The sequence below is a fragment of the Mixophyes fleayi genome, chromosome 1 (assembly GCF_038048845.1).
Source record: "Mixophyes fleayi isolate aMixFle1 chromosome 1, aMixFle1.hap1, whole genome shotgun sequence".
Taxonomy (NCBI): domain Eukaryota; kingdom Metazoa; phylum Chordata; class Amphibia; order Anura; family Limnodynastidae; genus Mixophyes; species Mixophyes fleayi.
Genome location: NC_134402.1, coordinates 243,744,949 through 243,768,147, shown reverse-complemented (window position 1 = coordinate 243,768,147; position 23,199 = coordinate 243,744,949). Strand labels below are relative to the sequence as shown.

The window sequence follows — 23,199 nt, the reverse complement described above, 5'->3', positions numbered from 1 at the left end:
TAAACATATTGGTATCTCTAAAGTAAAGCTACATAAACAATATCGCTGAGCACATTCATGTTTCAAATATACACAGATACAATATTTATTTGATAAAGTTAGCTATGTGATTACACTATTGGTGTTACCTAAATTAATGGTATACAATATTAACGATTTCAGGGCCCTCACATTTGGATTAAAATAATTATAAGGTGAGGTGTAGTTGAGAGGGAAGGGGGCTACAATCACCCAGTGCTGATGCATGTTACTTCAATACCTGCTGTTTCTTTTCTCCTCAGTTAAACTTATAATTGTTTGTCCTGTGTCTAACATACTGCTTGAAAACATCTAACTTAAAACACATTTTATATTTATATGTGCCGATCTGTTATCTAAAAGTTCACAGAAGTGGAATCTATTATTTGCAAAAAATTCTTAAATGTTGCACATTTTCCCTTCTTTAGAAAGCGCGCTGTCAGCTTGTCCATCAATGACATTACAATTCTTGGTAAACTCAAACGCGACCTAATGACGATGTGTGTTCCTGTTCAGTGACAGGAAAATGGCGAGACATTTCTATACATATGTTGCACATGAGACAACATAAGTGACTGTTTTCATCAGTGTGCCTAAGGACTGTGGTTATTTTCTCTCTGTGATTGTTGTGGTGGTAGAAAGAAAAAAAAAAAATCACTGGAATTTGAAAATGAGACCAATTTTCTCACTGCCTAAAATATCAGTCTGAAAGATGACATATAATATGAGCTAACTGAGCAGTTTAATCGCTCAGTGCTACATGCTCTCATGTGGTTTACATTGTTTTACATCGTTTTCAGATGAACAGCATTTTCTCCCAGACAGACAGACATTCTCCCCACAGCCTGTTAGTGTGACAGCTAACATATAAAACCATTGATCTGTAAGGAATAGGCTTGAGGGACAGCATTTACTGTCAAAGCAGCACTGAGGATCGACTTCATAGCGAAAAACAAGGCTATTTTAAGATCTACTGAACTAGCATCTCTGTCCAGCTGTGGGATCCACAGAACTCAACTGTCATTGCTGTTTCAACATCTGCTCAGCTAACCACTGAGCTCAATTGTGATCGCTGTTACCATCTCTGCTTAGCTGCTGGACCCTCTGCATCCAATGGTCAGCATCCTGGACCTTGACAAGTCAGAGCGGCAGAAACTGCCTACTCCATTAACCACAACCAGGGGGCAGTAAAGTATCCTTCATCTTTTCCATTGCCCCACACAATTTGGATCAATTGTTCCTTTACGCTTTCTCATTACCTACTCTAGCTAATACCATACCTCCCAAATGTCCCAATTCCAGTGGCACAGTCCCACTCAACTTACTGTTTGTCCCAATAAGTGAGGAGAGGGATGTTTTGTTTTATTTTTCAGTGAGTGCTATGGACAGCAAAGTATCTGTATAGCATACTGCACTGTTATAATTGTACTGTCACCATACTTCTCTCCAAACTCCTCTTCTTTCTTCATCATCCTATTCCTTCCTCCCAGATTGTAATTTCTCCTTCACTACTTCCTTCCTTGCTAGTCGGCACACATGAACCGTTTTGTCTCTTGCACCCACCCCACTCACCAGCCTATATAAACAGAAATAAACCTCATATCTACAAATCCTCCTCGCATGTCCTCTTTCTCACCCTGCTCCTTCTCATGGCTGCTGGTGACATCTCTCCTAACCCTGGACCCCATACAATCCCCATTATCTGCTCATGCTCCTCACTCCACCCCAAACCTTTCAATCCCGCCAACAATATCTCCACTTCCCTTTCTACCCTTCTCTTGTACACTATGCAACACCAAATTGTTTGTAACAAACTTACATCCATCTATGATCTATTCATTTCTAAATCCATTAACCTCCTTGCCGTTACAGAAACTTGGCTTACCTCCTCTGACACTACAGTCATGGCCAAAAGTTTTGAGAATGACACAAATATTGGTTTTCACAAAGTTTGCTGCTTCAGTATTTTTAGACCTTTTTGTCAGATGTTGCTATGGTATACTGACGTAAAATTACAAGAATTTCATAAGTGTCAAAGGCTTTTATTGACATTACGTTTATGCATAGAGTCAATATTTGCAGTGTTGACCCTTCTTTTTGAAGACCTCTGCAATTCACCCTGGCATGCTGTCAATCAACTTCTGGGCCACATACTGACTAATGGCCACCCATTCTTGCCTAATCAATGCTTGGAGTTTGTCAGAATATGTGGGTTTGTGTTTGTCCACTTGCCGCTTTAGGATTGACTAAAAGTTATTATTATTATTAATTTTTATTTATAGGGCGCAACTATGTGTCCGCGGCGCCGTACAGGGACAAACGAGATTACAATACGAGGTGAGACAGCACAGAACAGTAAACAATAATCACAGTAACTCAGTGAGCTCAAGGCACAGCTAGAGGGGCGGGGGAGGGGAGAGGGGAGGTCAGCCAACAACGGCAAATAGGAGGGAGGGCACGGATGAGAGGGAGACCCCCAGGGGGAAGAGGATGGAGCGAGAGGGGACGGGGGAAAAGGGTCCTCGAGGAGGAAGGCAGGGTAGCTGGCGAGCAGAGTTAAAAGTGGTGAAGACAGGAGGAGAGAAAGCACTGCTCAAAGGAGCGTACAATCTAAGGGGAGGGGTGGACTGACAGAGAGACACAGCGGAGAGAGGGAGAGACGGAGGATAAGGATAGGGGAAGGGGAATGAAGGGGAAGAGTCAGAAGAAAAGGTAGGAAGTTAAGTGGGAGACTGGAAAGCTTTAAGAAAAATGTGGGTTTAAGGTCTGGGGAGTTTCTTGGCCATTGATCCAAAATGTAGATGTTTTGATCCCCGAGCCTCTTGGAGCACCTTGCCATAAGGCAAAAGTGATAACTATCATGCTGGAAAAGGCATTGTTCGTCAGCAAACTGTTCTTGGATGGTTGGGAGAAGTTGCTCTTGGAGGATGTTTTGGTACCATTCTTTATTCATGGCTGTGGTCTTAGGCACAATTGTGAGTTATGACTGTACATCCCCTGCAGCACTCTCCTATTCGGTACTCTCCCTCAGCCTCACTCCGAGACCCAGAAACAGACAAGGTGGTGGAGTAGGCATTCTACTTTCTCCAAGCTGAACCTTTCAAGTCATACCCTCTGAACCCTCCCTCTAATTCTCTTCCTTTGAAGTCTACCCTATCCGTCTATTTTATCCTCTCCACCTTCATGTTGCTGTCATTTATCGCCCCCCAAGTCCAGTTTCCCAATTACTTGACAACTTTGCAGCCTGGCTCACATATTTTCTATCCTTTGACCAGTCTACTCTCATACAAGGCGATTTCAACATTCCCATTGATAATCCCACTATCTCTTCTGTCACTAAACTTCTTTCACTTCCTGCTTTGGTCTCTCCCAATGGACCTCACTTGACCCTGTCTTCTCCCACTACTGCGCCATCTCTAGTTCCTCCAATTTAGCATTCCCACTCTCCGACGACAACCTCCTTTCCTTTAGCCTCACCTTACCTCATGCCCTCCCCCCTGCACCCAAATCCACATGTACACAACGAAACCTAACTTAACCCAATCTACTTCTCATTTTCACTAAAACAACTGTTTTCTCCAATGACTGCACTGTCCTGTCCTAACCAGGTTGCCTCTTTCTATAACAAAACGCTCACTTCAGCCCTAGACAATGCAGCTCCAGCTACTACATATAGTCTCTGAAGATCCAAACCCCAACCATTGCACACCAAACAGACCAGCTACCTGCAAAAATGCTCCCATACTGTACTTCGGAATGTATTACTTACATTCTATGCCAACTTTCTGATTTATTGCAGGGGAGTTCAAATGAAAAATCCTACTTACAGCTGCAGGCTAGCACTGACCACTAACCAGCTGATCCTGTCACTCGGACAAGTTTGCAATTTGTCCGAACATGGGTCGCCAATTTGTACCCATGCGTCAATTTGACCTTGACAGCCAGTTACATGGGGGCTTGTCATTGCAATCATTAGATAACTGTACATACAGGGGGAAAAGCGGTCATCTACTGACCTGTTTTTAAACATGCAGAGCATTTTGTTGGCAAGAACATACCAATACCGCCAATATTGGCCATGTGTGCAACCAGCTTAACAAATGACTAATAGCTCATGTTGCCAATTTGTTCCTTAATCACTAACAGCATACAATATCTCTTCATATGAGAAACAGGAATTTTTCAGTTCCACTATAAAAAATAATGTAAAGCCTAAATGAAGCTTCGGCAAAATTTATATCTAAATCTAGAGATGCATAGCCTTGTTTAGGCTGGTTTAAGCCATTACATAGGTAGAAATTTCTAGGTATGGTATCTAAAGCCGCACTCCCAGACAGCTGTGGGAGTTATTTTCACTAACCATTTTAAAATGCAGATGGAGGGGAGAATGAGAGTCAGAAGCAATATGAAGTCACAACACCCATGGTTTGTGGAGGGAGCAGCAATATGACTTAATTAAAAATGGCTGCATGAAGACCTCCCAGGGTTTCAGGGAGTGGTGCCTGGGAGCATACATAGATGGCTCCCAGGCACACATAGATGGCTGAAGTGTGGGTTTTTGTAATGTTCTTTTTCTGACTTTAAAAAAGCATACCCAAGAGCAACAGAAATAGTTACTGAAGAATGCATTTCTATAACTGTTTTACAGCATCTATCACCCAAAAGGAAGTGAGAAGGGTCTTTAATGCAGGGGACAAAATAAAACAGAATTCAGGAGCTAGCAACTCTATGAGACAGCAGGAGATCTTTTAAGGAGCTAGGAAATATGTGCATCCATTGATACAAATATAAATTATTACACAAAGTTAATTGCCGATAGTAATTATATAGGTGCATTGATTACTTGGATTTGTCCAGCCATGCTATTTTTGAGATAGAGTCAGTCATACTAACTGATCTGTGTCCAATTTAGCCATAAATGTGCGTCTGGTGGCTGACCATATACACACAAAAACAGACTTTGTAAATTAAATCATAATCCCATTGTTTGCTATAGTTTTTTTAACCATAGCAGCTAGGTGTTAAATGTGCACTGGAAAATACTGTCAAACTGAATAAAGTACTAGAAAACCCCGTTTGTGAATCTAACAAACATATAATAACTACAACTTGCAATTACTTAATAGCATGTACAACATTTGAGAATGTGACACATATGCGATACTTTCATCTACTGGTGTATTTAGTGAACGAAAAAATATCTTTTTTTGTTTATGGACTTGAGAGGAAACACTTGTTCAACCAATTAAAAGTGAAAAGTTCTCAAAACAAAATGTGCACTACTGCTCCATCAACCCCATATTCCACACATTCTTCTCACCGTATGGCAAAATCAAACATAAGTAGTATTGACAAAATTCAAACTGAAAGCACAGAAAATTCCCTGTCAAACATGGTATTGCCCGCACTATGGTTTGCCTTTATCTAGTGAATGATGCACTATGGAGTGTTAAAAGTTCAATATTTGAACAAGAATTGTGCAATGAACATGCCCAACCTGAGAGGGGGGGAAAGAAATGTCATTCACAGAAAAATAAATAATGAAGTATTTTTATATTTGACTTGTTAGGCGCCGTCTCTGCTCATAGAAACTTAAATCCTTACACATTCCATACATTTCCTCTGTGTACACAAATAACTGTTGTATACTTAAAGCTACACTACCACCTAGAAGCTGCATGGTCTGTTTCTGCCATTTTCCCAGTGTTCTCTGCAAATAATTTTAGTAACTAAAATTAAAAACGGCAGCAGAAGGGGTGTATGAGCAGGAATACCAATCACAAGCAGCTTGTGTTTGCCCTGTATATGACCACTAACAGCCCCTGAAAACCGTTGCACCCCATTTACCAGATTGTCCTGAGGCCATGTTTTTTAAGGCAGGCCTGCCCTGTGGCACACAGCAGTAGTTTACTGCCCTATATAACTCATACCTGATGCCAGGAAACATTGTAAGGTGGTTTACTGACTATCTGTACAAAAAGTAGAAAACTTTCTTATAAATAGGGAACATTCTCTACTTAAGAACTATGAAAGGTAACACTTCTCTGACCCATAAGGGCAACTACTGGTTAAATACTTTGCTGAGACTAACAATACAGCAAAAGCAATGATGACATTTAACACTTTGGTCATATATTCTTACGAGTGAAACAGAACAGTGGTACAAAACTCAGGCCAATAGCCTCAAGTACACAAGAATTGCCAAGCATTTTGGAAACAAAATACCTGAGCAAGTCATTGCACATGTACTTAAACCTGCTCTATATGTCAGCGAATACATATAGAAAAATAGCAAGTCTGACCGGCTACAAGCCCTGGGCTGCTGGAATTTGGAGAATAATAGTGTTTGCTGAGAATGTTTGCTGAGAAGCATACGATTGATTGGAGGAGAAAATAAAACAAAGGAGTTTGCTAGGTGTGTTGCAGTACAGGAAAACATACATTTGTGTGCAAGGATATCATTTTAGCTTTGTGGTTGAAGATTTATTGGACGAATGTACACTAAAAAAATAAGCAGACAGATAATGTAGCTATAATCCCAGCTTCACATGCAGCACATATAAGATGATGCCACGTAGAAGCCACAAGACAAAAATGTGTTCATGTAAAAAGAGCAACAACAAAATATGTTACTGTACCATAAAGATGTCCATTGACATTTTCAGTGTGCTCCATATCAGAGGTCGCTGTCAGGTTGGCAATTGGTAAAGCTGTTCTGCATTAGGTCCTAAAGCAACCTGAAAGACAGAGAGTAGATCAGTAATTAGATAAAGAATACTCTGGAGGACCCAAGGCGGTATATTTACTAAACTGCAGGTTTGAAAAAGTGGAGATGTCGCCTATAGCAACGGATTGTAGCTGTCATTTTACTAAATAAATAACTAGAATCTAATTGGTTGCTATAGGCAACATCTCCACTTTTTCAAACCCGCAGTTTAGTAAACATACCCCCAGATGTCAGGTGTGCCAGTGTCAAGTAAAACAACAAAACATAAATACTGGATAACCATATGTGAAAATAATTCTTGAATATCAACAGAAAAGCATACTACAAACTGCAGAACAAACCATTTGATTCTCACTTGTGGTGTCATCTTTTAGAGAAAACAAACAATTTTTCTATATAAACCTGAAAAACAAATCTGGGACAAGCACTGTATAATTCTAGGACACACTGCTCCTTTAAGAGATACTCTTTTTGCCTGTGAGCAATTCCCAAGAATTTGTATTTATTCTGTCTTGCTACTGTAGCTGGACTTGCTCCAAACTAATATTAACTTGAGAGGGGACTAGCATGTCAAACAAAGTATGTCATTATGTTCTTCAAATACAAGTCTTTAGAGGTATGTCCCATTAATGGGAACCCTGTCTGTCAGGATCTTGACTACTATAAGCTTCACATGGGAATTGCAGTGTCTGGTGAAATGTATCAAAACAATTCCACTCAAATAGTAAATGACAAGCAGTTGCGTCATACTTCAACGCCAGAGCAAGCAAGTCCACACTCACTATGTTGTGGTTGTCTCAGCACTTCATACACATCTGTGGCAGCCTTCTGTTTTTCAGTTTTTGTTTTACAGTGACACCAAGTGGACTGAGAAATAAAGGAATGTCCCAAGTAATAGGAAAATCTTTGCCCCTTTTTTTCTTTTACAATATCCCCTCCATCAACATACTGACCACCGCAAAACACAACTGTTTTCTATACTTGGCATTAGCACCATTTGCTATCTAGTTGTTGAATTACAAATATTGTTATCTCAGACAATGCATTCTTTCAAACATTCTAACTGCTGCAAAACACAAGTATTCCCAGTACTTGTCGTTAGCTCCACCATAAGTGTAACAATACAAATATTGTGATCTACACTGGAGTATGGGTTAAAAACACACTGACTTCCAAAATACACAATTGTTTTCTGTACTTGTCATTACCTATCCTCGGGTACTTCCACTTGATTATCTGCTGGAATATTGGCGTCAGCCACCTGGGCAGAATTGTTCATATTTCCCAATGAAATGCTTGCCAGAACTTTATTAGAATTTTTCTAAATTAACTAAACTTATGGTGGCGGAGAAAGGGCACTGCGAAACAGCTCTCAAGCTGGTAACACTAAATCACAAGTGGACTGGCGCAAACCGCCGTACGTCCACACACAGGGGAACAAATCCCATCAAAAAACTGGCGCTGAGTTGGCGTCAGGGTGACTGCCCCTTTAAAACTCACTCTGCCCTCCCTCACCGAGCCGGACAGGGACCCTCCTCACCAAAAGACCAAAAAGGAGTTACTGGTGCCTCCTAGGGAACAGTGACCTATGCCCAACTACCTGTGCGCCCACAAATCAGCCGCTGAACGCAGTGCCTTCCTACCGCAACATTAGTCCCAAAATGTACCTCAAGGAGTGGGTGGGTGGGATCTCGTGTTGTGGAATGGACATTCCAGGAAGTGCAGTCAACTATATACTTCAAGGTTCCTCCCCCTGGATCAACCATTGGTCGGACCCCACCCAAATTAAAATCCTTTAGGTTAGTGCTTGGTTTATTACAAACCCTGTCGCCCTTTAAGTGCGTTCGTCCCATGAGGCCTCACTTGTCCTTTCCAGCCCACTTGAATTTTCAAAATAGGGCAAGGCGAATTATGATTCTCCAAATCAGACTGCCAAATCTGTGCACTTAAGGCATTGTACTCCAAGTTACAGTAAGATTCCTTCTCCAGAAATCCCTAAGATTCAAGCATTCATGAAAATAGATTGTATAGATGTATAAGGAGGACATCAGTGTAAATTACATTTATAAAGTTCAACTTGGCCTCTAGTAAACATTATTGTGTTTATTCTACACATGTCTAACCTGTATTTAAGAGTAATCAGAAAACTGATGGGTCCCTATTTAATATCAATCCGATGTCCTGTTGCTTCTGGCCCCCAAAAGCACATAAACCTACTAGACATAACAGATTTAGGTGATGCCAATATACTCGAACGCAAATTTAGCCTAAAAATAAAATAAAATGTGACAAGAGATCATTATGTGATCACATGTAATTCTATGGCGGGTGGTGTACGGCATATCGATGCCGAGAAGGCCGACAAGGCTTATCCCGACTTGAGGATTCCGAAGGAGCTGTTTCCCGACCTTCAGAATCCTCAGGTCGGGGTAAGTCTTGTCGGGGTAGTCAGCATCCATATGCTGACTAACACCGTCTATGGCGAGGTAACATTCAGAGTGAACAGGAACCCGATTTCATGAGGACTTGCAATGCTAAATTTAAGTAATTACAAAAAACGCATGAGCTATAAACATGTACTGACAAAAGGTATGTATAGTGTACATGGAATGCATGACTACCTGAAGGAATCCTATGAAGAGACCAATACTGAAAAGCTCTCTCCAGCTTTGTCACTACATGCTGGTGTCATACCTGCATCGCTAATGTTGAGATTTATTGTCTCGAGGGCAAATGCAAAGCAAGCAGCTACTGGCTAAATGTTATTCACTAGAATTTATGTATTTGTGTCACTTTACTAATATAGTGTGATTAATAAGATTTTAGGGCCATTCCAATAAACCTCTTTTAATGTGCTTTTCATATATTAATAAACTCATGAAAAGAACTATTCAATATACTATTCAAAATAGGACAGCCAAGAGTCAATGATACCATTCCCACCTTTGTCTCCTAAAACTTTAAAAAGCAGCACGCCCAATTTCTCATGTGTTAACGAGTTACCAGAACACGGAAGTGTTCATTAGCGTTCATGCATTTCTATCCATTTTCCAAAGGCATAAGTATGAACAAGCTTTTACACTTTCTGCACTACTACAGTAGAAACAATGTTTAAGCCCGCTGGTTTGTTTATACTCACAATTTAAAACTTATGCGGATTGCAAATGTGGAGATGTTGCCCATAGCAACCAATTAGATTCTAGTTATTTTGTGAAATGTACTAAAAAAAAAAAAAATAGAATCTGAGTGGTTGCTATAGGCAACATCTCCACAATTTCACTGATGCATTCCACTAAACCGTAATAAAACATACGTACAAATTGTCAACGTGACTATACATTATAGTTATGAAAATGATAGAAGATAAATTGTTGTTTTGATGTATTTTGTATATTACGAATTCTTTTTTTTTTTTTTAAGCATAAAATTAAATAAACTACAAATTATTTACTTTGCTTTAAAAAAAACATAAGGAAGAGACCCTGATAGAAGCATGTGAGCAGTGGGCAATAATGGATTCCTGCCTATTTCTAAGATCATGCAGCAGTAGCCCACTTTGCAGTTTGTAACTGGCCCATAATGACACACCTCTATGTCCTATTCTTATAAGGCATTTTAAACACAGAAAGTACTCGGACAGTTCTCTTTATAACAGAATCAGTAAGATTTTCTTTGTGAGCACATAGGGCCTGAGTCATTTAAGGCAAAAAAGGAGTAAATGTTCTCTGGGACAAACCATGTTACAATGCAAGGGGTGCAAATTAGTTTATTATTTTGCACATAAGTTAAGTACTGGCTGTTTTTTCAACACACAAATACTTAATAGCTTTACTATTACAATGAAATTTAAAGTTGATCTAGGACATGTCCTACCCCAACTATAAATCTGTCCCCACATTTGAAATTTACCTCCCCCTCTAATGTAACATGGTTTTGCCCAGGTGCAATTGTTACTCCTTTTTTATGCTTTGCTCTCCTTAATGACTCAGGTCCATAATGTATAATTTTGCTTTAACACGTTTCCAATCACTGGCTTTTATCTTTGTCCTGGAAAGCGAACTGTGCACTGGGTACAGAAGATGCAGTTTTCATAAATACAAATGGAGTAAAATGCATATTGTCTTAAAATATATTTATTGTGAAGTAAATACATTTTCAATGATATATCTGCTTAAAACTCTTCCACAGTATAACATTTTTCACCCAACCTGTCCACACACAACCGCTAAGTGTGGGAGTTGTGACATGCGAAGACACTGATCAGCTTTTAAGGAGATCTGATGGCAGTTGGGGAGGTGTGACGTGGATGTAAGGGGCATGCGGGGAGGTGTGACGTGGATGTAAGGGGCATGCGGGGAGGTGTGACGTGGATGTAAGGGGCATGCGGGGAGGTGTGACGTGGATGTAAGGGGCATGCGGGGAGGTGTGATGTGAATGTAAGGGGCATGCGGGGAGGTGTGACGTTGATGTAAGGGGCATGCGGGGAGGTGTGACGTGGATGTAAGGAGCATGTGGAGAGGTGTGACCTGGATGTAAGGAGCATGTGGAGAGGTGTGACGTGGATGTAAGGGGCATGCGGAGAGGTGTGATGTGGATGTAAGGGGCATGCGGAGAGGTGTGATGTGGATGTAAGGGGCATGCGCAGAGGTGTGACGTGGATGTAAGGGGCATGCGCAGATGTGTGACGTGGATGTAAGGGGCATGCGCAGAGATGTGACGTGGATGCAAGGGGCATGTGGAGAGGTGTGACGTGGATGTAAGGGGCATGCGGAGAGGTGTGATGTGGATGTAAGGGGCATGCGCAGAGGTGTGACGTGGATGTAAGGGGCATGCGCAGAGATGTGACGTGGATGCAAGGGGCATGTGGAGAGGTGTGACGTGGATGTAAGGGGCATGCGGAGAGGTGTGATGTGGATGTAAGGGGCATGCGCAGAGGTGTGACGTGGATGTAAGGGGCATGCGCAGAGGTGTGACGTGGATGTAAGGGGCATGCGCAGAGATGTGACGTGGATGCAAGGGGCATGTGGAGAGGTGTGACGTGGATGCAAGGGGCATGTGGAGAGGTGTGACGTGGATGTAAAGGGCATATATTTGTGGTATTTACAAATATTTTTGGCCTCTTCGTATTTGACTGGTTGACCACCTCTGCACTAGTATACTTTGTCCCAGACTGCACTGTGAGCCACAAGACTGTAAGCTGTCTGACCAGCAACGCCCCTCGCTAATCTCTGCTTTCATGTCTGCATTTAGGTTGTCTATATTGTATGTCCCAGTTTTATGCATGCCATGTTTTTCCCCACTGTCCGTTGCTGCAGTGCACTATGGCACCTTAGAAACCAACACTAATAATAATAATAATAATAATAATAATAATAATAATAATAATAATAACAACAACATCTACCTAGCTTGGGACACACCAGATGATCCTTTAGGAACCATTACCATGCATTGGTCACCTACAGAAACTAATTTTGTATGCTGAACTAATATTTAAAAATGCAGCCAATCAATTCTGTAGGAAACCGTGACATCACTGAGGCACAAAGATGATAGTCTGCATTCCCATGAATATTATTTCAGCCCACAAAATAGCCTCAGGGATGTCCCTGGTCCCTAATTAATCAATAGGCTGCATTACCATCAAATGTATTAAGCACACAAAATGGCAGTTTACACTGTGTAGAGGTGACAGGTAGATGAAACATCAGTAAAAAAAAATTTAAAAAAGTTTACAAGGTTATTAAAAGGCCTGTGGTAAACAGGACATACTATGCATGTAAAAAGGCACAAAACCACGCCAGCTAAAAAGGTGTTTAATTTACTGATTAATAATTCTTTTTTTTTAAGTGTAAAAAATTGGTTTCAATGAGAACATATTATAAGCTAAACATGTAGTTATTACCTGGTTAAACATTCTTGACTGTTGAGTTGCAAAACAAACCCTCCAGGCACAATAGCTGTTAAACCCACATTCCAGGTAAAAAAGGAAGAAATCACACGCTAGTGCCAAGGACGTTGCTAGGCAGTGACGTGTTGATGCTAAGGCTTACATGTGGCGGGAGTTCTCTCCACATTCCAAGTCACAATCCAGCATGTCTCACCTATCCAAAGGTCACATTAGTACGCTCGCAACAACATATAGTCAATGGAAGCTTCAAAGAAAACTGACAAACCTCCCTCTCTAATGGAAAATAATAATATGGAAAAATAAATATTTTAGTTTTTAGTTTGCAGAACTGGCTTTTAACTATAAATAGCTCTGCATACCTAATGATACTGATAGGCATTTCCCATTGCCTAATTTTCTTCTCTATATATTATTTGGCCAGTCTGTACACTGGTTTAGGCCTGCGACAGCATGAGAATTGTGCCTACTTATTGTTTAACACACATGGACAACGGGCAAAGTAGTTTCATCAGCTAAATGTTCTTACCTGGTAAGTTGTTTAAATGCGATAATCTTAAAGTGCTGGGAGCATTAATAGGTTTTTGTCATCTACTCGCCACAATTATCCGGATATTGTTACAGGTTTAAGTCAATGTGCAACAAAAAAAACATTAAAATGATCATTAACCCAACTTTTTCTTATTTTCTTACACAGTTAAACTATAAACAGGCATTGCAAAAAAACAAACAAACAGCGATTCGGTCCCAATGCCTTTCTACAATAAATATAAAATATACCTACACATTAGAGCATTCACTAACCTGTATTTAACGTATTATGTGATTCCCTATTGCCCATAGCTATGTAATTAGCACTAAAAATAAAACCATTTGGAAATATACTTGTAACAACAACACTGTTTCAAGTGCAGACTATGTTGCCTTCCGTACAATGTAAAGTAAGATTTTAGGAACACTGCATAACTCTGCTGTAGGATACATATAGGTCTGCAGCATCTCTTCAACCGGGTTGGGTCAGGTGTCGGCAAATACGAGCACATCCATGCCTGAAGAGCTATCTTTATGGAGAAGATGGAATACTATCATTCTATCAAACTTTCCTCATTTAGTAGATGCAGTGAAGCTGGTAGCTGGCTAGGACGATGAAACTGGTACACTTAAGACACCCTCGCTGGCACGAAGGGTTGGATATGGGTTGGATATTGAGCATTGTGGAATGCAGAGTAATGATGGAAGGCTGCACTGCGATGGTTGAAAGTTCACACAACTTCAGAAAAACCTATGAGGCAAGAATGTGCAAGCTGATCTCATCGGCTGCCTTGAAAACACTTAATGAGTTGAAATGGAACGTGCCTCAGCTCTTACCTTTCACTGAAGATGTGAAATAGATTCTCTTGTATCTCAATGAGAAACAGTAAGCTTACCAAAGCAATTTATCCACTGAGCCTTCGCTTAACAAGCATTGCTTGCAAAGGTCACCACGGCACAGGTCTTGTGCCATCAAAGAAGGGAAAGGGAAGTTTCCAAGATGCTGTTGACTACTTTCTCTTCAAGAGATACTCTTGATCTCTATGAAGATTTTGTCCTAGCACTTTCCAAACTTGAGAAGAAGCTCCGCTGGCACTTCACAAGGATTGAAAACTGGGAAAAAAAAAACAAAAAAGCATGAAGAATGTGACGTGGCTAACGAAAATATTGCAGAAGCTCAAATTGCATACGCCTTATTGCCCTAGAATGTGAAGCTAAAAATCACCAAACACTGTCTTCCATGAAGCTCCAAAACCATGTTGTCACTTTTTCAAAGGGCCTCAAATGAAATGGCACAGAATTGGATCAATTGGCAGACTTCCTTGGGCACTACATCAGGGTGCACTGGCAGTATTACCTACTCTCAGAAGGTACCCTCCAACTCGCCAAGATCAGCAAACTTTGATTTCAGCCAGTTTCGCCCTCTCGAGAGCCATTAAAGAGCAAGAATTTTGAAGAGACTGTGATTGATCAAGACGGTTAGTTAGAAATCTTCTAATTCACCTCTGTCATTTAAATACAGCTTTCTCTTTAGAACTGGTCCAGTTACAGAGTGACTGGTCAGATGATGACCAATCCCCTGTAACAGTGAGACAAGTAGGCATGCATTCAGTCAACACTTCCCTGTCAAAAGAGAGGCAGTGTATGGACCCAGCCACACGGCTTCCAAAGGTTGGTGTAGCACACGGTTTTGTTATGCAAATGCATGTTGCTTTCGCAGATTCATTATATAGACATCTCTGCTTCCTTTCAGGTTGTAAAGAAGTACAGAGAAAAACCTGGGACAGAGATGAGATCCAAGCTGTGGAGAATCACATGATCAAGTTTATTCAAACATGCCGAGTGCCCATAAAGCATGACTGCATAGCATGCATCATGGCTGAACCATCAGAACTTAAATACACTGACGGCCGAAATACATAAAACTTTTCCCGCCAAGCAGTCCGTGTCATTACTTTGATCAAAGTCAAACTCTCAAAGTGGTAACTCTGGTTCACTGTTCAAACTACAGCAGAGAAACATTTATGTTACTTCTCTACTCGGTTTTCCTTTTTAAACATTGTTGGTTTTCTGCCAGAAGAGGGCAGAACACACTAACTGAACGTTATTTGCACTAAGCATTGGATTACCTTTACAAACCTACCCTTAACAGATTAGAAAGCTTAAAATGTATTTGTTATAGAATACTCTGATTTTTACCAAACAGCAAAATGTGTCAATGATCCAGAACATTGCTCTAAACAACAACTACAAGAAATATTGTACAAGAATGACAAACTAATTGGTTACATCACCTTTTTTCATTATGGTTTGCCTAGGCAGGACCAAGTGTCAACAGAACAATCATGTGGGTGTATAGTACATTTCACACACACACTAAAGTGCAGGAAGAAAAACATCAGACTACCGAACACACCCTGGATTGTATTAAATATGTATTTGTTTCACAATTTCATCTTCAGACTTGTAAATTGTCGTTTACTTTTTGGAGTAATAATAATAATCTCTCTTAATAAAACATATGGAAGACTGCTTTGTCTATTTTTCATTTAATAGGTGTGTTTGTGCCCACAGTGTCTGTGTGTATTCAATAAACAAGAAAAAGTTCTCTTATATAACATTTGGAAATATGTATAAAGATGAAATGTATAGCAATCAGTGAAAGACAACAGCACATATGTTAGACATGAAAAATATCACCACCTACAATAGGGAATGTGTTTTCTCTCTGACATACTGCGTATTCACTGTGTATGTAGTGGAAGCCATCTAGGTCTTACTCCATTCCCCCATGTAACTGGACTCAGGCTGCCTAGACTATAGACACCATGGGCTAGATTTACTAAGCTGCGGGTTTGAAAAAGTGGGGATGTTGCCTATAGCAACCAATCAGATTCTAGCTGTCATTTTGTAGAAAGCACTAAATAAATGAAAGCTAGAATCTGATTGGTTGCTATAGGCAACATCCACACTTTTTCAAACCCGCAGCTTAGTAAATCTAGCCCCATAGGTTTATTAGTGATAATGCTTAGTGCCTATACTTTGCAGCATTCAGGAACATTACTGTTATGAAGACTGATGGAAAAAACAACAGTCAGTACAGTTGCAGCTCCAAACAATAAAAATATAAAAACACACAAATTTTAACTGTACAATTTAGAGGACCTTCTAAAAAAAAACCAATATAATCAAATACACATCCAAGACATTTGATTTTCCCTGCATAGTTCAACCAACATGCACTGTACTTTAGAGCCACACTCAATATACCTTGATAATGTAATCCCTCTATTCTGCAGAACCATTGCTATATACAATGTAGCAAAAAGTGTGCTACAAGAGCATGAATAAGTTTAGTGGGAGCAATCAATTTTTAACAGCTATATTGACAAAAGTATTCGGACACTTGACCATTACTCCAACAGGGACTGTAATGGCATTTGTATTCAAATACATATACTTTAACATGGAGTTGTTCCCCCTTTTGAAGCGATAACAGATTCCACTCTTCTTGTAAGGCTTTCCACAAGATGATGAAGTATTTCTGTGGGAATTTGTGCCCATTCATTCTGTAGAGCATTTATGAGGTCAGGGACTGATGTTGGACGAGAAAACCTGGTACGCAATCTCCGTTCCAGTTCATCCCAAAGGTGTTCGATGGAGTTGAGGTCAGACCTCTGGTGTGGAAGAACTTGACTGCCCACACAAACTCATCAAACTATGTCTTTGTAGTCCGTGCTTCGTGCACTGGGGCACCGTCATGTTGGAATAGAAAAGGGCCTTCCCCAAACGGTTGTTACAAAGTTGGAAGAATAGCATTGTCCAAAATAACTTGGTATACTGAAGCATTAAGATTGCCCTTCACTAGAGATACAGGGCCTAGCCCAAACCCTGAAAAACAGCCCCATACCATTATCCCTCCTCCACCAAACTTCACAGTTGATATAATGCAGTAAGGCAGGTCACGTTCTACCGGCATCCACCAAACCCAGACTCACCTATCTGACTGCCAAACAGAAAAGCGTGATTCGTCACTCCACAGAACATGTTGCTACTGCTCCACAGTCCAGTGTCGGTGTGCTTTACATCACTCCATTCGACGCTTGGCATTGGTCTTGGTGATGTGAGGCTTGCATGCAGCTGCTCAGCCATGGAAACCCATACCATTAAGCTCCCGCTGCACAGTTTTTGTGCTAACATTAATGCCAGTGAAAGTTCAGAAATCTTCAGCTATGGAATCAACAGAGCAATGATGACTTTTACACACCATAGCATTCATTAACCCCCGCTCTGTGATTTTACGTGGTCTTTCAATTCGAGGCCGAGTTGCTATTGTTGCCGCTCTGGCAACGGGTCTGATTGAAACACCTCAATTCAATAATTAACAGTTGTGGCCAAATACTTTGTCCATATAGTGTACACAAGCATCTTCATGCTGAACAGTGCAGAGAAACATGGCCACTAAAAGCATACAGTTCTATTGATATTTTAACAACTATTCTCAATTAACTAATTTTCTGTATTAAAAAAAAAAAAAAAAAGGCACAATAATAAAAAAAAAAAAGCTACTTGGATGTATTTTTTATGAATGGCAAATTTGACAGTTGATATCTCCCTCCTGACTATTCCTGCTCAAAGTTCACTATGCAGAAGTTCCCAGCCACCAACCTACTTAGCTCCTAATAAACAATGGATAATATAATCCTGTTCACTTCACACAGCTAATAAAGTAAAACAAAAAAGTTGGTTCTGTACACACATGTGCACAGCTAAATCTTTAAATTTGGATGGGATTTTCATGTAGTTGGGGATTATTTTGACACCCTTATGTAAGCCCTACCATTGTGTAACACATTATTTTAGTTTTATTTTTTTTTAGCTTCAGCATAGCCCACAGTGCTTTACAATTGCATCTTGGGTGCAAAATCATGTGTAAAGCATTGGCAACTTCCTATGGCACATTTCCTCATTAAAGCAACTCTACCTATTGTACTGCTGTTTAACTGCTTAGTTCAGTTTTATTAAAGTGTCAGGAATTTATTTTGTAGTCTTGTAAATATATTGCATTTCAGTACACACAAGTGCGAGGAATGGCACATTATTCAATCAGCTACCCAATTAAATGCTCCTTCCATACCAAGCCACCATCCCTAGCCTCCTGGGGAGTAGAAATGCAGCCCCACCTCTCCTGAGGAGTATATACCTCTAAGGGCACATGTGACATTTTGATTTTGTGTTCTTGCGCTTCACCAAGCAAGCAGTTGTGGCTAAGTAGCTACAAGGACTGCCCTTTTATGCCCCCAAATCATATCAGTCACAGTGGCCTGGCACTAAGGAGGGAAGGTACATTACTTTTGATGGCACTATAGCACTTTAATCAAACCATGCATGCTTCATTTATCTATGAAATCTATCATAGACAGCAAAGGCAACAGTGACAGCAACAGGCCACAAGAATGGACTGCTGTTCAACAAAAGCAATAATAGATTAAATGTGTCTTAAATTCTTGAATTATGAATCTCCCGGCAATAAGAAAAAAGTAGCTTTATTTTAATCAGCGGAGAAAGAGGTCTGCTATAGGAATTAAAGAGTTGGCATTTCTCCCATTACAGGTTGTCCATACATAGGATCTTTTAGACACAGTATACGTAAATGCCACCAAGTGATATATGACATAGCAGAAGCTGTGTACTCTTTAACTTCACTGTTCCATAACAGGAGGTGTGCAGGAAATGTGAGAGTTTTCATCTACAGTTACCGATTTCTTATTTGTCATAAGACAATGTATAGGTATGCACTCATAAGCATGTAAGAGAACTTTGCCGGGACATAGTTCAACGAGTGTTAGACAGGTATTAAAATAAATGTTCTCTTTAACTGAAAATTGAGGGTTTTTATACATTTGCAGCCACAAATGTATACATTCGCAGTTCTATCACCCTTACGGCTTTTATACACAGGCCTTAAAAAATAACAGTAGTTACAGCGCAGACAAAACCCTCTACTTCGTTCTGCTTTTAGAAAAGGGTTAATTAATACATTTCAAATCTTCCCTGCAGCACAGAGTACTATGTACTGAATAAGCATTCCCATAGGACGTCACTGCTTTATACCACAGGTTAACACTAGCAAATGGTAAATACAAAGTCAAAATCAACATGAAGTAAAGTGAATGTTTGTCAGAAAGTCTGTGTATTTATACAGGTCCATTCGCTGGCATTTTTTATTTTAGGCCATCAGCATGAAAGTGTGCTTAATAGTCTTATTAAATACATATTAAGAAAATTATAATAATGTCTGTGTGGCTTTAGAGCAACGCACTCATTAAGTGAGTAGACTATAGTGCTTTTACATAACATATAGTGTTTCATTCTACAAAATAAGCAAACAATCAAATAAATTAAGTGGTCACACTGTAAAAAAACAAATACAAAACAAAAAAACAGGTACTAAGAAATGTCCAGCTGATTCCCGAACCATGAGCATAATTCTATACCAAAGTCACTCAGGCAGCAATCGTGATCATACAATGTAACAGAAAGCATTAACACAAATATACAGGGTATAGCCTGCAACTATACTTTCAATACTTTTCAGATACAATCCATCTATAAGAAAATACATCTGTGGATAAAACTCCCTTGATGGTTTAGTCTATATGGACACATTACTGCAATTTACACCAACCCACAGCTGGAATAAAACTAATCTAATCCAGACACCAGTCTGAATGGTTAAACATTTTGAAACACATATTATCCATTTCAAACAGCTTTTTTCAAATGATACAAACTCTTACCTGGTGAGGAAGTTTATTTGATATGGGTAAGAAATAGAGCATTACCAGGGAGGTGCAACATGACTCCGGATGACACCACAAATGAAGATCTTAAATACAGAGTGCCAGCACTAGCGTGCTACTAAGTATAGCTGAGGGGTATCACACAGCCAAAAGTTTGCTGGTCTATACACAGATGATAACAGACACCCTGTCAAGTACAAGAAGGGAAGCAATGTATTTACCTCCTGTTTAACCCCAGTCAGATCTCCCAAGCTGGACACTATACAGGTGACTTCCTTTCTGGCTCAGGCAGTTTTAGTAAACAGCTGGAATCCTAAATGTAGGACATTCCTGTACTGCAGCTCCTTCCCTTTCATTGAATACATGCCATTACAGTCTCACACTCCTTTACACTCTCTGGCTATTCATTAACTGCGAAGTGTGGCATGTGAGACACAGGCAGTGATTAAGTCCTTTTACGTGCAGAGGAGAGCCTGACACTTTACCAGAGTACACCTTCCTGTTCTTCAGATCACTTCTCAATGACACTTGGCTTGTGAAAAGCTGCTGACAACAACATAGCTGGTTACTGTCAGCCTATCTTGTCGATAATGCTTTGATTAAATCTACACTTCAGAAGGAAGAGATTGGCTAGCTAGTGTATGGGCTGGGAATGCCGATAATGGCTTCTACATCCCTAAATTAAATATGACGGGATTGTCCCACTAAATAAGCACCTACAAAGATAGCAGATTGACTATCCATATTGCTCTAATGCGATATCCAAACAGCTTCATTGGAACTAAATAAATTGCCATTTTAAGAACTATTATTTAAGTTGATAATAATAGTAACCGAGCAATATGGTTATATACATGTGTCATAGTTTTCACAACTTTATCACTGACAAATCGGACTGAACCAACTATCCTGCTGTCTGAGGTGAGAGGACATGGCTTGCTTCTTACAAGATGTAAAGCGCAAGTTCAGTGTACTAAAACACAGCAGGAATACTGCTCCTATTCAATGTATTCTTTCACCCAACACCACAATTCCACTGCCTTATTTGCTTCAGTGGGTAAATATATAAATAATTAAGGCCATGTAGCTAATAGTGTTTTACAAAGGGTTTTAACACTAGAAAATAGCTAGCAAAGATATGTAAAACACATTTTAAAAATGCCAGTTGGTAGGAGTCCTAAATCAAGTGTATCAGCAGCTCGTGTGGGTAAAAACTTGTAATATTCAACAATAGTTCAAAAAAGTGGAGTTAAAATTATTAGCAGTAAATAATTATATTCCAACAGTAACCATTCCTTTTAAACTCAACACAAAACATTAAAGATAAAAAGAACACATAATTGATTATAATATAGATCAGCAGACAGTGATAGGGTTAACAACTAGTTTTACCACAGCCAAAGCTATAACTAAGGAGAGACAGTAGTTGTCACACATTAAAGGTCAGTGTCATTATGCTGCTATCTGCAGAACTGCACGCAGCAGACACACAGTGCCTTCCCAGCTAACCTTAAAACAGATGTTCAGGTAATAATCTGTGCACACCCCCTAGTATGTTATGCCATTAGTGAAATAGAAAAACAAGCCTGCTTTGTCTTTTAATTTGCACCCAATTGTCCCCCAATTCCATTTCATGGTGCACCCCCACTTTGAAGCTTTGGAAATACACACATATAACCAATCTGTGCCTACATTTGAGGGTTTGTTGATATTCTTTATAGTTCCCATGGTGAAAACAGCAGGTATAGCTCATTTAAATAATCCTGTCCTGGACAATGAAATATCATGCACCTCACAGCAATGCATGTCGCCAATCTACTTAATGGCTGCCAAGAAAAGGTGCAAATATTTGCACCAGCGCAGATGACAACATATTGGCCTGCAAATGCATGAGTTTACCAGTAAAATTAGTTGCATTAGTGGCCATGTAATATACCAAATACTTATATGCAAATATTATATGTATATAACTATTACATACAAGTTAACCCGTGCATGATACTCATGCATTCTAGTCAAATCAAGCTACTTAAGGTGTTAAAAAGGTTATTGTCATGCATTTGGGCCATAGCCCAGGCCTCCTCAGGGGAAGAGCGTTACTTCCCGACGTAAGCACCCTTTTTTAACGTGGTTTTGTCCACATGTCACCACCTCATCATTTTTCTCCATCACCTCATCCTTCATCTTTATCGCCACATCTATCCAGATGTCTATCCAGACACAGGGATCTCTCTCAGCAGTCCTGAGTATCACACTCCTCTCACTCTGTCACCCCCGGCAACCACCAACCACTCCCCACTGTCACCCCCGGCAACCACCAACCACTCCCAACTGTCACTTCTCCTTCAAGAAATATATATATATATTTTTTAAATCTTTATAAACACTTTTAACAATTAACAAATTAAATTAACAAATTAAAAACATCTTTGTATACCAAATTTCAGCCCTTTCTGATTTTTTTTTTCCACACACACTAAGAATTTAGTAGGTCAGTGTATAACTCCGCCCAGCAGGTGGCGCTGCAGCTTGGTTTTATTTTTTCCACACACACACAGACAGACTAACACACGCCACTAGACATTTATATTATAGATAGATTCTTTATATTATAATAAAGTGCTTCTGCACTTTCATAAATGACTATGTATAACATTGTTCCTCAGGACACCGTTATATAATGTATATTTCAATATGCATTCAAAATGCATTGCTCTTATATAAAAAGAAAACATACTGTATGGATTATATACTCCTCTTCTTTGATTGTAGATTCTACCATTAGATCCAGGTTACATCAATAACAAATGTGAAAAATAACTCTGTTCTGAACTAAACAACTTTACAACAAGCCTGCATAATGGGGAGAAAAATCACAAAAGTTATACCTTAAGGCTATATACTACTTGGAATGTATTTATTTAAACACGAAGATCACATGGCAACAATGCTTATCTAAGCTTTTAAGACCATTCGATATTAGAGGGTCATTTTCCTTTGATAAATTGTGATTCAAATAGCTTATTCTGTTTTCACACCAAATCCAGATTTTTTTTTCTTCTCAGAATACCTTTACTAGCTTTCACAAAATATTTAGCAATATAAGATTGACAAGATAAGAGATTGTTTATGAGCATTGAAGAGCAAAGCACCTTCTAGAGCCAGAATTCTTTCATTTAATTTTTTGTATTTTCTCTATTTCCTTCTATCCT

At 39.6% G+C, this 23,199-nt stretch overlaps 1 protein-coding gene across 5 annotated transcripts in view; it reads right to left on the bottom strand.

Moving 5' to 3' along the window:
* Positions 1–23,199, bottom strand: part of KANK1 (KN motif and ankyrin repeat domains 1) — a 175,771-nt gene that overhangs the window by 73,588 nt on the left and 78,984 nt on the right. For 2 of the 5 annotated variants that reach the window (XM_075208741.1, XM_075208767.1), the window contains exon 2: positions 6,657–6,755. In XM_075208741.1, the coding sequence (XP_075064842.1) occupies positions 6,657–6,693 (37 nt within the window). In that variant the 5' untranslated portion in view covers positions 6,694–6,755. Of the gene's footprint in view, positions 1–6,656; positions 6,756–19,984; positions 20,164–20,208; positions 20,497–22,724; positions 22,747–23,199 lie in introns of those variants that run through there. The other 3 variants (XM_075208777.1, XM_075208749.1, XM_075208757.1) reach the window with 3 other exon arrangements.